Genomic DNA, 13,632 nt, shown 5'->3' on the forward strand with positions numbered 1-13,632 from the left:
TTCACATATGAACATTGCTCATCTGCCAGCATCAAGGTGAATACAAGGAACATCAACTACAGAGACAGCAGGAGGAATAATATTTCAAATTGCCGTGTAGTCCTTCAAGTATGCTGCACGTCAGCATTTCACAGTGCTGATTTTGACCACAGAGTGTGTCTACATGGGAGGAAAAAAGAAGAATCAAAGAGCTGTAACTTGGAAATATGTTGCCTTAAATAACATGGGTTAGAACTGTCTCAATTACAAACTGTTTGCTAAAACAGACAAAAAGTATTTCATTACTGAATTAAAACTGTTTAACTTACTAAAGGTTTTAGAGTGATGAGTCTGATGAATAGGAAACACTGTGTACTGGTTCCCTATGTTTTCATACTAAAGATTTTCATACTAAAGATTTTGCAGGCAACATTGCTGTAAGAATAAAGCTCTCACAGGACAAAAGAAAACTGGCCATGGTGGACCACTACTGTACTTGATCTTTTAAATTTTTTTCTTTTGAAGTACTTTAATGGCACAGAATCTGCCATCTACTAGATGCTGGCAAGAAGAGCCTCAGCAGCCATGCTCTAGAGCCACACTCCAACTTCTGCACAGGATCTAAAGAGACACTGCTTAAAATAGATTTGTTAAAAAACATGATTTTTCTGAAATCTAATGCCAGTAGAAATGTTTCCATGAAGTTCAGACAAAAAAATCTGTGGAAAACTACACTTTTATGCTAACATTTCTCTGCAGCATCCACAAAGCACGGCATTGCAACACTGCTACAGCACACAACGATCTAGGGGGAAAAAACGAAGAAATCAGAGACAGGGCCCATATAAAAGTGAAAATGCCTACCCGTCTCCAATGATCATGCTGAAATACTGTAGAGAAATCAAAACAGGAGTTAAAAATACTGCAGAATAGCTCAAAAAGCATTCTGTCCTTAGTATTTACATGATTATTAGCAACAGGCGATGACTCTTCTGATTTGGCAGTTGAAGAGATTATCTTCTGAACATATGGGACAAGAACTGATCCTCAGAATCTCTTATTAATGATATCTACTACATTCAGCTCTGATGTAACTCTATCATCTCCTACCTTTAGAGAGTTTCACTGTATTGTACCACTGAGCTGTATTATACCTCAGCGGAAGTTTGCTAAAGGAGTAAAATTGTTTTGTCACAGCCATGTCGGAACCTCAGCGTTTCCTGTAGCTACAGATGACGAACACAGTGATCAGGGTTCAGAATTGCTCATTTCAAGTGCTACTACTCGACCTTGCGCAGTCAGTGGACAAAGTATACTGCCAAGGTTTTCTTGCATGGTTTGGATTGCCTGCAGCCTACCTTTCCATCAGATGCAGTGTTTATTCTGTAGTGGTACACCCTTCCTTCGTATCGCAGTGAAATGGATCTCTGTCCTGGACTGCTCTCACTCTCTCGCACAAGAAAGCTGCCGTTGATGCCGCTGCTCAGAAGGTACTCAGCAGCGTTACGTGACACTGGTCCGTGATACCAGGAATGCTTCTCCAAACTATTCACTGGGGTGATGTAGTTGCTGGGCACCCAGCCTTGTCCATTCTTCGTTTGGGCCTCACACCATTCCCCATTATGATTGTAGCCCAGGACACGGAGCTTTTCACCTTAGCAAAAGAAGAAAATCTATTTAGACATGGCAAATCTGGGAGCTGAGGACAAAGATACAGAATTACAGAATCACAGAATCAACTAGGTTGGAAAGGACCTCGAAGATCATCTAGTCCAATCGTTAACCTAGCACTGACAGTTCCCAACTACACCAGATCCCTCAGTGCTATGTCGACCCTACTCTTAAACCCCTCTAGCGATGGGGACTCCACCACCTCCCTGGGCAGCCCATTCCAACGCCCAACAACCCCTTCTGTAAAAAAAATACTTCCTGACATCTCGTCAAAGATAGGTTCATTCTGGCTAATAGATCATTAAATCATCTCCTATAAGAAAGATTATCTGACTGAGCAGGGAGCATGTGTGTTGCTTTAAGCTTGAGTGGACACTTCAAAGCCAAATAAAGTCCCATGCATGCTTCAGGAGTTTGTTAGGCTCTCGTGCAGTTCTGCCCAGCTCTGATACTGCTTGAGCTTTAAAAATTAATCAAATGAAGCAAGTTTTATTTGAACTGAATTGGCTTGATGGGGCTAGGAGAGAACAGGAGTGGATAAACAATAAAAAAATAATTTCAATTAGCAAGGTAAACAGATTTGACTTGGAGTACACATAAGGAACAGAAAGAATGAGTAAGAAAACACTGTATATGCACAGTCATTTTTCATACAGGGACTGTGTTTTGAAGAACTATGAAAATGATAGAGGCCAGCCTCTAAAATCAGCTTCCTTTAATTTCTCAGTTCAAATTCTTGCTCCTAATGGAGACCTTAGTTTTAGCAAACAGTTTCTTGCCCAATGCAAAAACTTCAGAGAGTTTTAACCTTTTAAAAGGTTATGACTTTGTGAAATATTTCTATTTGTTTAAGAAGAATTCCCACGGTAAAAAAAAATTCCATAGGGTTTAGCGTATAACTCAGTTATTCCACAGTGACTTTTCTACGCCTTCTCACACACTCCCAGTACCATTCTGCCCAGCTACCTTACCTTTAGTTATGCTGAGAGTGTTGTCCCCACTCGCCACAAAATCATACAGTGCAACAAAGAGATGGGGGTCATTTTCACTAGGACAGGACAGAAGGTTTTCCTTGGAGTTCCAGCGAGCTGCTTCGCTCAGACCCTGGGGCTCAAAGTCTGACACTACCGGTCTCTGAAGGGCTTCTGGAGGAGAAAGAGAGAGAGAGAGGAAAAAGCAGGTTCATTTTTGCTGATAAAAGCCATCTGGTTAAACCCACGCACTCGGATTTTCTAATTTGCATTGTTTCTTGACATGTGTGCTCCTCATGCGTCAGAGGACAGATACAGACAGCTCTTTAATGCGTATCTCCTGCCACATAGGCAGGACACCCTTGTTCCAGAGCTGTCCCCAGCCTGGCCTGAGCCCCCAGCTCCTGCCTCCCACAGCACACAGGAGAGGGAAAGCCCCTCTCCCTCCCTCCAGTAAATGCTGCTCACGTAGGCTGTTTGCTGCTTGTAAATCCTTTGGCTCATGTCTAACTGCTGGAATGGTTAGATTTGAAAACAAACCCAAAGACCTTTAAAAGGTAAATCCCTTAATTATCCTATAAATGAAATCGCCAGAATGTGCAGCACAGAGAGCCAGGCAGGGCAAGATTTCTAAGACATGGAATTTAAGAATGAGATACGTATTTCCATTCTTCACAGTATTTTTAATAATTTCTCTTCTTATTCAAGTACAAGGCTGTGCCTTTTTTGTTGCCCTCTCTCCTGTGTGCCACTCTTGAAACCAGAGTGCAGCGGTGAGTGTACTTTGCACAAGGAGTTTTCTACATTTTTAGGCACCCTGAGACACCTCCAGAAAAAGAGATTTCTTAAAATTGAGCTTCACAGGTGAGTAAAAACCAACCACCGAAGGTTTTTGTACACTGAAGTACATTAGGCGTGTAATATTCAGTATCAGGCAAGTCAAAGTACATCACAGAATTTTATTGCGGTTGCTCCTGCAAACCCTCCCCTCTGGTTGATGATTCAAGAGTTTGGGGCAGTGATTCTCCTAGTAGTTGTGTACCCTCACTCTTAATGTGCCCCTTCCAGCTGTGCTGGCAGCCCCACGGGTGACTGTGCTGGCACAAACCCAGGACAGTAAGTTGTGAAAAATGTTGGGTTTTGAGGGTTATTTTCCGCTGGATGAATTTGCTGAACGAGGTCACAGCACCACAGACAAACCATCGCGTCAGCGCAGCTATGGGGACAGGAAACACGGCACTATCACACCCAGCCCCTCGTGCCACAATATTGTTCTTCATTATTCAGCATCACCCTGCGTGCTCCCCCACTCACCACTGAATCCCTCTTCTGCACAGGCAAACGCACAAGGCTTTGGAGGGAGAAATCCCAGGCCAAGTGTCTTCTACATTATCACGTCACCTGGGAGCACAGTTCTCTCTTTATACTTGTAATACTCACTAGCAAGGGGCTGCTATGTAGATGCAATCACACCAAAATATGCTTTTATTACTATCGCTTGTTTGATCTGGAAAGCCAGCATAAGCTGTACCAGTAAACCAGTGAAGAACTGATACAATTGACACCAGAAAGCATATGGATGTTAAGTGTGGATCGGGACATGTTCAAAATACTTTTCTCAATGAGGAAATGCTAAAAAAAACCACCAAAAAACAACAAGAAATCCCAACCCTACAAACAATAACAAATCCCATTACTTTTTAGGCTTTGGTGGTGAAAGTGGCACTATTCACCCACAGACAATCTTGCGTCCTTAATGTGTTGGCCAGATCACCAATGATAAAGGTTCTCTCGGTGGTTATTTATGAACACAAGCACTACTGTATTCTTTGGAAAAGGTAATGTTATATATGTGGGCAGAGAGCAAAACAGCAAGTACACACACTGTTGGGCCTATTTTCCTAGCCAAACCATATATGCAGGGAGATATATTTTTATAGTGAATCAGAGGAGTCAAAGAATTCTGCTTTCTAAATGATCCCAGAGTCAGAAAAGGTGGTTGGGTGGTTTTTTTAAAGCACCTTGACACACTTGCTTCACCCTCCTGTTTCCTTCGGGAGGATACATTTAGTAGCCTGGGTTTGCTTCATGAGGACAATGAGAAAAGAAACAGAAAATCCACTTTCAGAAAATTAAGCTATAATCATTTTACCATGAAAACGCTTTGATCCTGTCAAGCCCATTAAGCTCCCTTATCAAACACAGGGCGCTGCAGTGACTGGAGATACTCCAAGGAGTTACACCATCAGTGAACACCTGGAACAGACAGACAGCAGAGAGCTGCAAGTAGCAGATACACAACCTCAGCGAGGAGCGACGCCGTGATGCTCTCCCCCAAATACGGCACAAACCAGTACATGCTGCACAGTGGGATGGACCGTAGCCTCCATTAGGAAGGAAAATGCCTCCCCCGTGGGGGACTGATTCGACAGGAAGGCAGGAAATCCAAGGCAGGCTCCCCTCCAACTCCAGCGCGATCGCAGCCCAGCGAAGGACGGCTCATGCACAGCCACGGATGGGGATGCGGGAGGAAAGCCAAGCACTCCGCAAGAATCCCTCCCTCGTGCCCAGGCTGCGGCGGTGCTGGGACTGACTCACTACACACGGATGCCAAGGTATGCGCTTCGATTCAGACCATGAGACAACACTGTGTCAAACACCGAAAACACCCGCAAGCTGTGGTGCGAAAGTCAAGTTTTGTTCCATGACATTCCTACAAACACTGACTCAGTGATAACTGTCAGCAAACCCAAGGACTGGCAAGAGCAAGGGCTGATAAATAAAGTGTATGAGAATTTGCCAAGCTGGAAAACCACACAAGTCCCCCAAGTGACCACATAGGATGCCATGCACAGATGGGCTCATATCTGCTGTGTTTTCCAAGCTGACCCCCCCAGCTCAGTCGCTGGCACCCCAGCAGAGGTGCATGCCGTGTGTGAATGCTGCTGTGCAGGACAGCACGACGGGGAGATGCAAGACCCAACCCTTGGGTTGCATTAGGGCTGGTGTTTCCAGAAGGCAGGAACCCTAAATTAAGAACTGGAGTGGGGAAGGAGGTGATTGAATGAAGCCTGAAGGGCAGCAAGAAAGGGAGGATGAGGCCCTGAGTCAACACAGAGAAGAGCATAAAGGAAAGAGCAGAATTGTGATGACCTGAGTGTAGCAGAAGCTTGATAGACCGTGACAAAACACACTTTTAAAGGTCTGGGCCCCTGGAGGAGGCTGTCAGCAGACTCAGGACACAAGCCATGAAGCAAGAGAAGCAGAGAGGCCATGTCCATCTGGGAGCCACGTACAGCCAGCTGTCAGTGGTATTTATCCCTCTGAGCTATTCTCTAGTAAATTCGCCCAGACATTATAGTCCTTCAGAGCAGGAATTAGATATTGCTGTTCATATATACTGAGGGTCTTTTTCAACACACTACAGCTTCTTTACCTCCTACTGCTGGTTTTAACTACAATTTTACAGCATTGCTGAGCTCTTCAATGGGCCAGATTCCCCCTAACAAATCAGCCCGGCTGCTATACCTACAGGAGGGTATCCTGCCATGATGATGGGGAAGGAAGTGAGCGTAATTCAATGTTATCTCTGCACTCTGATTCCTTCCACGTATTCACTTTGTCTTCTGCTGTGTCCCAGCAAGACTATAATTTATTACTTTGATCATAACCATGCTCCAGATGATACCTGGATTCCTGGAAGGAGTCCCAAGGCAATGCTGTAATTCAGTTCTCCACTAACACCAACTAATGATGACTCTCTTAATTAAAGCGGAGCAGACTTCGAAATAAGACAACAGCAGCTTTTATTTTGAGGCATTAGCCGTAAGAATGTCTTCATTTCCCCCCTTAAATTAAGTTTTTACCAGGAGATATTTATGTTTGCACACTAAAAGGTTTCATAAGTGTAACCATCTCCTGCTAATTACTGTTTATATGAAGTCATGAATCATTGTTAGCAACTGTGTGAGAAGTTCTCAGATATGAACAATTCCGGTCTAGACCAACGCAAGCAAATTTCCTTAGTAATTTAAGGAAAGGGTTGGAAAACAGGCAGCAGCACAGAATTACCCTCCGCTCCTCCACAGCTGACTGAGGGGCAGTCCCGAGGGAAGGAGGAGACCTCCTGTCTCCCTGCAAAACAAACATCCTGTGGTCTTAACAAACTGTGCTGGCATTTTTTTCCACGAGGTTTCTAGAGCAAGGGAGCACAGAATACATCTAATAAACTCTTTGGAGGCACAGCACATGTTATCTAAAGCTTCCTCTTTCCCTACGTTCCCTCTACTCTCCTTTTCCCCAGGAAGAAAAGATGGTAAATAGCAGAATAGCTATGCAGATTTAACTCATCCAAATGTTCCCAACTCCGAGCACATACGATGGAGCAGCTGCCTCTCTGTCCCAATTATTTCCTTAGTGGCCCTCACGGATTCCCTATGCCTGGTGGAATATGGATTTTTAAAATAAATAAATAATCTGTAAACTAGATTTTTCCAAAAAGGAGGAAGGTTTCACGTTTTATTTCAGACTCATCCCTTTAGTGAGATCATGCTCAGGCTCTCCTGTTACCCACTCCACAGCACAGGCCATATAACCTTCTGTAGCAAAGGCTATCACTGTCACTTCTGCTCTTGGCTGATACTTGGAAAGTCACGTTCTTACAGCCAGCATGAGGACAAATGATCTCTTTTTAAATGTGTTTCTATAGAGAGATAAAGAAGTGCAAAAATAGATACAGCTTCTCTCAACCAAACCCACTCACCCTGAGCTGGGCCAGTCTCCCCAGCTGTGTCACCCTATTTCCACCCCCAGCACTGTGCCTTGGCCCTGCAGGCAGGCTGAGCTCCTTCTCGCATGGGCACCAGGAACCTCCGGCACTCTAAATATCGAAAATCTGGTCTGCTGGCTGCAAACAGGAGTGAACAAAGCCACCCACAGCTCCTGCCACATGGTCCATGCACAAACTGGCCCTCGCAGCCAAGTGCAGTGTTTATCTTGTCTAACACTAAGCACCCCTGATGATGTGGCTTCTCCCACTCCAAGAGATGACTTTGACATCTTGGGGCTTTTATTGTTGTTTGGTTGGTTTGTTTGGTTGTGGGTTTTAATGGGGTTTTTTGAAATTTCACTCTCATATTAGCCTGCAGGTTCCACTCGAGTTCATTCAGTGAGTTTATTCCATTTATAACCCCTTAGCAACATGGTTAATATCATCTTTCTCCAGCCAGCTAATCATAACTGTAGATGTATGGAGTGGAATAGTGGGTATGGCAGAAATTTGGATTTTATTCCCAAATCTGCTACTAAACTGCTGCCTGACCTTAGATTATAACCTCTGGGAGAGAAAGGCGAAAGAGTAACTAGATCCAAGGGAGCTTCAATGACAGTTAAATATTTCTGAAAACTTTACCTTTACAATTTTGCGGTTTGTTTCCTTATTAAGGAAGCAGAAGCACTGAAGTTTGCCCGTTTCTGAGCCCTAAGGAGGGAAAGCACCAAGCAAGAATCATCAAGATTTATGGTTTCCCTGTTTTACTGAGTAGTCTCCGACTGTTCAGGGAAGCACTAACAGGTCTGTGGATGATCACTTTTAGCTCTGAAGACAGTTACAGCTTTTTCTATGAAATGACAATCCTTTTCTCACCACAACCCATGGGAAATGGTAGCACCATCAGTCAGGTTTTTTTAATAAGGATGGAACAGACAAGAACCACTGGAACAAGCACATAACTAGCAAGCCATTACAAAACTAGAAATATATTTAAAAGCAAGAACTCTACTGAGTGATGGTAGATGAGAGGCCAAGAGGTGAGGAGCAGAAAATATCCAAGGAAGAGAGGAAACAAACAGAAGGCTCTTCCCTGGGAGGCAGCAACACTGTCTTAACGTACTCGCTCTTCCCAACAGATTGGCCGAAGACCTGCCTGCTGGTCCCAGGGACACCAGGGCAGGATGAGTCACTGGCAGTGCAGATTTGGGTCTGGCTCGATACGTGCCCAAACACATATAAAGAAACTCTCCAGGAATGGGGCAATGGCTACTGGCTGCTGCTCCTCCCTAAGCTTGTCTACTCTAGCTGTAACAAGACACGCAAAAAAAAAAAAAAAAAAAAAAAAGCGACAATCTGACAGCTGGCAGCACAGAAATCATTTCAGTTAGAAAACAATGGACTTTACTAGTGTCCCCAAAACGGTTTTTAAACTTTACAGAGAACACTGACAGGTTTTAAACAAGGCTTCTGCCTTCCAGTGGTAGAGCAAGCCCAAAAAGGCAGCAAGAGTATTTCAGCCCCTATTTGGGACATGGACACGTTCTGTTTTCCAGATCAGATTGGCAGCAGTACTTGCTGTGCCTCTTCCCTTCTACTCTTTACCCTTTCTTGGTGTGAAGTGGGTGAGGAATTATCCAGTTTGGCAAAGGCAGAAAGGAGAAAGCAGATGACAGAAATTCAGATCTCTCACATTTTAAAATAATATTTACTTGTGGGAATAGAAACAAGAGGGAAAAAAAAAAAGGCTAGCTCAAACATCAATATGAAATCTCAGTAATCGTTAGAAACAGTTTAAAGTTATTTTTGATCGTCGAGAAAAGGTCTCAACTCTTTTAGACAGCAGGCAAGCCTGCTTGTACACATCAAAGCACACAGCAATGGGACACAGCACCTGCCATCCCTCCACACCACCGCAGAGGTCTCTACAAACAATCCTCGTTCCTGCAAACTAACAGAGCATAAAAGCCTTTCAAAAGAGGATTGCCATGAAAAAAAAAACAATTTCTGATTACTTGGTCAAAAGACATGTACACCAACACATGTGCTTGACTCTAAATCAGTCTTATCAAACTCAACCTCAAGACAACATTTTCAAAAAGTGTGTTTCAAAATACAACAAACATCTGATTTTGTTGCAGTCCCAGGCTATTCATCAACCAAACACTGTTGAGTTTTTGTTAACACATGAAAACCAAAATAAGAAATTGAGTTAGGTGAAATTTCATCTATCCTCCTGGCTGCAACTGGTTTGCACACACCTAATGGACCTTTCATCCTTTTAGCAGTTATATTTAAGGTTTCAGTCTACCATAGTAAAAAAGCTCTCAGCTTTCCCCTCATGTCCTCAACAGCTTCCCATACAACTAAGATAACAAAAGCAGAGTTAAATTCTCCAATGATATCACCATTATCTCCTTAATCCTTTCAGAAGCTTCAGCGAGGCTGTGGGCTGCACATGGGAATGGACTAGCCATCACATGCTGCTCATAGGGATCCAGGAGCAAGGGTCCCTAATTTTCAACCCTTGACACAAACCTGCCCCCTTGTCACTATCTGCTAAGCTTAAGTGGTTTCTATCAAAATTAATAAATGTGTATGTAAAAACTTGTTATCTTCTTAAGGGTAATGCAAGTAAATGGTTTTCACTTGTGCCCTTGGAGTACAGGGGCTTGGGGCACGCCACCACTACTCTTTTGAAGAGTCCTCAATAGCACTTTCAGCCGCACATATTCAATAAAAAGCTGTCCAGGAATACCACGTGGGGACTTTCAGCTTTAGAAAGGAGTAGCAGAAAAGCCTACTTTTTTTAAAAAAACTTTTTTTCTTTCCCCAGATAAGTACAGATTCTTGCTTCTCACCCTGCTGTCCAAGAGTTGGTTATGGTGGGTCCTGGGCCCCCTGTCTGGACTGTAACAGCGTTAAGGTTGCAGTTGCCACATCTCTTCACTTTTAACAGGCCACTTGGATGCTGGCTTCGGTTTTGCCCCATGCTGAGCTGAGAAATGAGACTGAGCTACTTTGATAGAAATCGCTTAAACGATGTTTTAATGCTTATTTCCCATCCCATCATAAAAAATGAATATGCAGGCACAGTCTCAGGGAAGCAGAAGGTAGAAATATTACAATATTTATTGCGTCAATTATCATGTTCCTAACTCGATACTGCCTATATGGCACGAATCAAACTATGCTCTAATCCTATTATGCAACTGCACTGCAAATTGGGGAGGGGGGGGGGAGTGGTTGTAACACACACAAAAGAGAAAAACTTGCAGGGTAACACCCTTGTAACATCATCCTTTAGCATTCATTTCTGCAGGGAAGAGAGGCCCCAGATGCTCTGCCTGTTCTCCCAGGGCTGTGTTGAAAGATCCAACAGCACAAAAAGGGGAGGTCCAGCACAGCTCGAAGTTCCTCAACACACAGCCTGGCTGTGCCAGAGCAATACCAGAGGCAGGGGACACAGGCAGAGGTTTTATAGACCTAAAAGATCACAGGAGAATTCAGTCGCATAGGAAAGACGAAAATTACTCATATGCATCCACCCATCATTAGGTTTCTGAGACTTTAAAAAGTCCTCTGGAAACTGAAATAAAAAATTCTTCAGAGCCTCCAAATGCATCTGATAAATACAGACTCTTGATCTGAAATGTCTTCAAGTGGGTTTGCCAGGAGAAGCCATTTGTACATTTTGAGATTCCTAACCTATGAATTTCCAAGGACCATTTCTCCACTGAATATTCGAGAGTTGAGCAACAGCGCCTTGCGATAGGCCCCGGGAAATCAGCTGCTGCCTTTCGTGCCTCTGATTTGATGAGTTAGCACGGTCCTCCTGGCATGGGGATTATTTTTACTGAAGCAACATCCAGCAACACAAAAGAAGTTGAAGAAGCCCGGACAGCCCCATCGGGATGGACGCAGCCCCGCTAGTGCAGCAAAGGGGCCGGGGCTGCGCGGGGGGGACCCCGCAGGGCGGGTGTGAAGCCAGGCCAGGGTGAAGCACTGGCTCGAGGTCACGCCAAGCAAGACCTCAGCCCAAAGTCCCCCAGCCCAGCACGGTGCCTCTGTTGCCAAGGCCTTCAATCTGAACTCGTCAGGCCCATGTGTTTAACATCTCAATATCTACAAATAATTATGGGTGTGACTGAAAAAAAAATCACCTTTTCATAGCAAATACGCAAGAAAATTCAGTGAAATGAATGCCTGTGGAAAGCAAACTTCCAAGGGGATAATACATAATCTCTTAGTTCATTTTGGTTAACACATGCTGAAAATATTTTACTGATGGACTCATCTAAATTTTCTACCTGAGCTTGGAGTTGGTTTTACCACCCTCCTCTCACATCCAAAATAAGGAAGATCCTTCCCCGCGCAAAAAAAAAAAAAAAAAAAAAAAAAAAAAAAAAAGCCAAGGCCTGAAGATACAGCTTTTTTTATGGGCTCGGCAATAAGATCACTTGACATTTTACAACCATAAATGGTAGAGCTGCGCTCCCTTTGTATACTGCATTTAATGAAAGTCACCTGGGGTCTGGATGCCGCCTACACCACCCGGTTCCTTTGCCCCTACATGCGAAAGCCTAGCCTAAAGCTGGCCTGGACCAAACACCTCCCCAAGCCTGGCCCCAACTTGCAAGCAAGGGATAAAACTGGTGTCTGGGATGGCGGTGGGGTCGGGCCCTGTTCCCTGGGCGCGCAGCAGCCAGAGTCCCCGGGTCCGGGGGGGCACGGCCCGACCCCAGCCCCTTGGGTACTCACCTTCCAGGTAGCAGCTGGAGGAGGAGGAAAGCCCTTTCTTCGATTTGCAACCCACCAATTTCAAGCAAATCTCCAACATTTTCATTTGTTAGAGTTTGGCTTCGGCTGTCTGGTTTCCCTTCCCCCTTCAACTTCTTCTCGCACTGTTGAATTATCCGGTAAAAGTCTAACAAAAAAAGTCTAAAAAAATCCGGCAAGAGTCTAAAAAAATCCAGGAAAAGTCTAAAACAATCCAGGAAAAGTCTAAAACAAAATACCCAGGAAAAATCTAAAGCGAAATATCCAGGAAAAGTCTAAGAAATCCAGCACTCTGAAAACCATTACAAGGGCGAGCCGGAGAGGCGGAAAATCCTGGGGCCCCGCATCTCCTCTCCCGGGGAGTTAACTCCAGCCATCTTCCCTCCTTCCCAACTCTTTTGGCGGGAGAGAGGGGGGGAAGGGGGGGGAGGAAAATAAAACAGAAGGGAAAAAAAAAAAAAAAGCAAAGCCAACCAAGTTGGGCAGAGCCACTCCTGCCCGCACTCGGCGGCAGCTGCCCGCACGCCGCCGGGCGCTGGGTGCAGGCAGGGCTGCTGGGGCTCCGCTGCCAACAAAGGGCCCCCTTCAGCCGCTGCCTGCCTCCATGACATCAGGCAGCCGAGCAACGCCCTCGCTCCTTAACCCTCCTCCTGCCTGCCTGCCTGCACCCTGCCTGCCTCCTCTCCCAACGCCAGAGAGAAAATCAACAAGTTTCCCCTGGCTGGGAGAGCTCTCCTGGGTTTGGGAAGGGGGAAAGGCAGGACTAAGGACTAACGCTGCTGCTTTGTGCACGGCTCTGTTAAACCAAGTGAATTGTAGGCAACAATCTAAGCCAAAGTCTTAAAAGCGTGTCACTTCACAGCGTATTAAGGGAATTGTTTAGATACTCTGAAGCAAACCGAGAGCTATGCCCATTTGTAAACCAGCACAAAAACTTGAGGGGGGCTGGAGGTCCTTCCCAGAAGATGCAGTCCTAGCATCTCTCTGAAAAATCACAGGCAAACGGATTCAAATCACAGCTAATGCAGTTATGCTCGCAGGATACTACTCCTCTTCCAGAAGGGGCCAAAAGTTTTCTCTGTCCCACTCCCTACTATTTTTTTCCCCTGCAAACCATGCCTTTCCCTTGCAGGTTTCTCAAGGCTACACGTTAATTATTGCTCTCCAGTTTTGCATTTCTGATAAATTACTTTCTAGAATTATTATGTGTCCCCTTTTTAAAACAAACATCACTTTTGTCATGTATATTTATATTCTATACACATATCTATTCATACATTTATATATATAAAAAATGAGATAGCAAATTGGCTGTGTCTACAACTGCACTTTTTTCCACTCAAAAATCCCCTTTCGTTTCTCGAACACTGGGGTGCTTTTGCTGCTTGGAGCAAGAGGTGCTCAAGGGTGCAGAGTTCATCTGGGAAGCAGAATGGAGGGGCTGTGGAAAATGGCCTGGGAAGC

At 44.6% G+C, this 13,632-nt stretch overlaps 1 protein-coding gene across 2 annotated transcripts in view; it reads right to left on the minus strand.

Annotated features, from left to right (window-relative positions):
• The window catches only part of ABL1 (ABL proto-oncogene 1, non-receptor tyrosine kinase), an 83,542-nt gene that overhangs the window by 21,820 nt on the left and 48,090 nt on the right, over nt 1-13,632 (minus strand). Inside the window, exons 1-3 of one of the 2 annotated variants that reach the window (XM_074923433.1) lie at nt 12,151-12,736; nt 2,622-2,795; nt 1,338-1,633 (exon numbers count right to left, since the gene is read on the minus strand). In XM_074923433.1, the coding sequence (XP_074779534.1) occupies nt 1,338-1,633; nt 2,622-2,795; nt 12,151-12,235 (555 nt within the window). In that variant the 5' untranslated portion in view covers nt 12,236-12,736. Of the gene's footprint in view, nt 1-1,337; nt 1,634-2,621; nt 2,796-12,150; nt 12,737-13,632 lie in introns of those variants that run through there. The other variant, XM_074923432.1, reaches the window with a different exon arrangement.

Source organism: Athene noctua, chromosome 20 (genome assembly GCF_965140245.1).
Source record: "Athene noctua chromosome 20, bAthNoc1.hap1.1, whole genome shotgun sequence".
In the NCBI taxonomy this organism is placed as follows: Eukaryota; Metazoa; Chordata; class Aves; order Strigiformes; family Strigidae; genus Athene; species Athene noctua.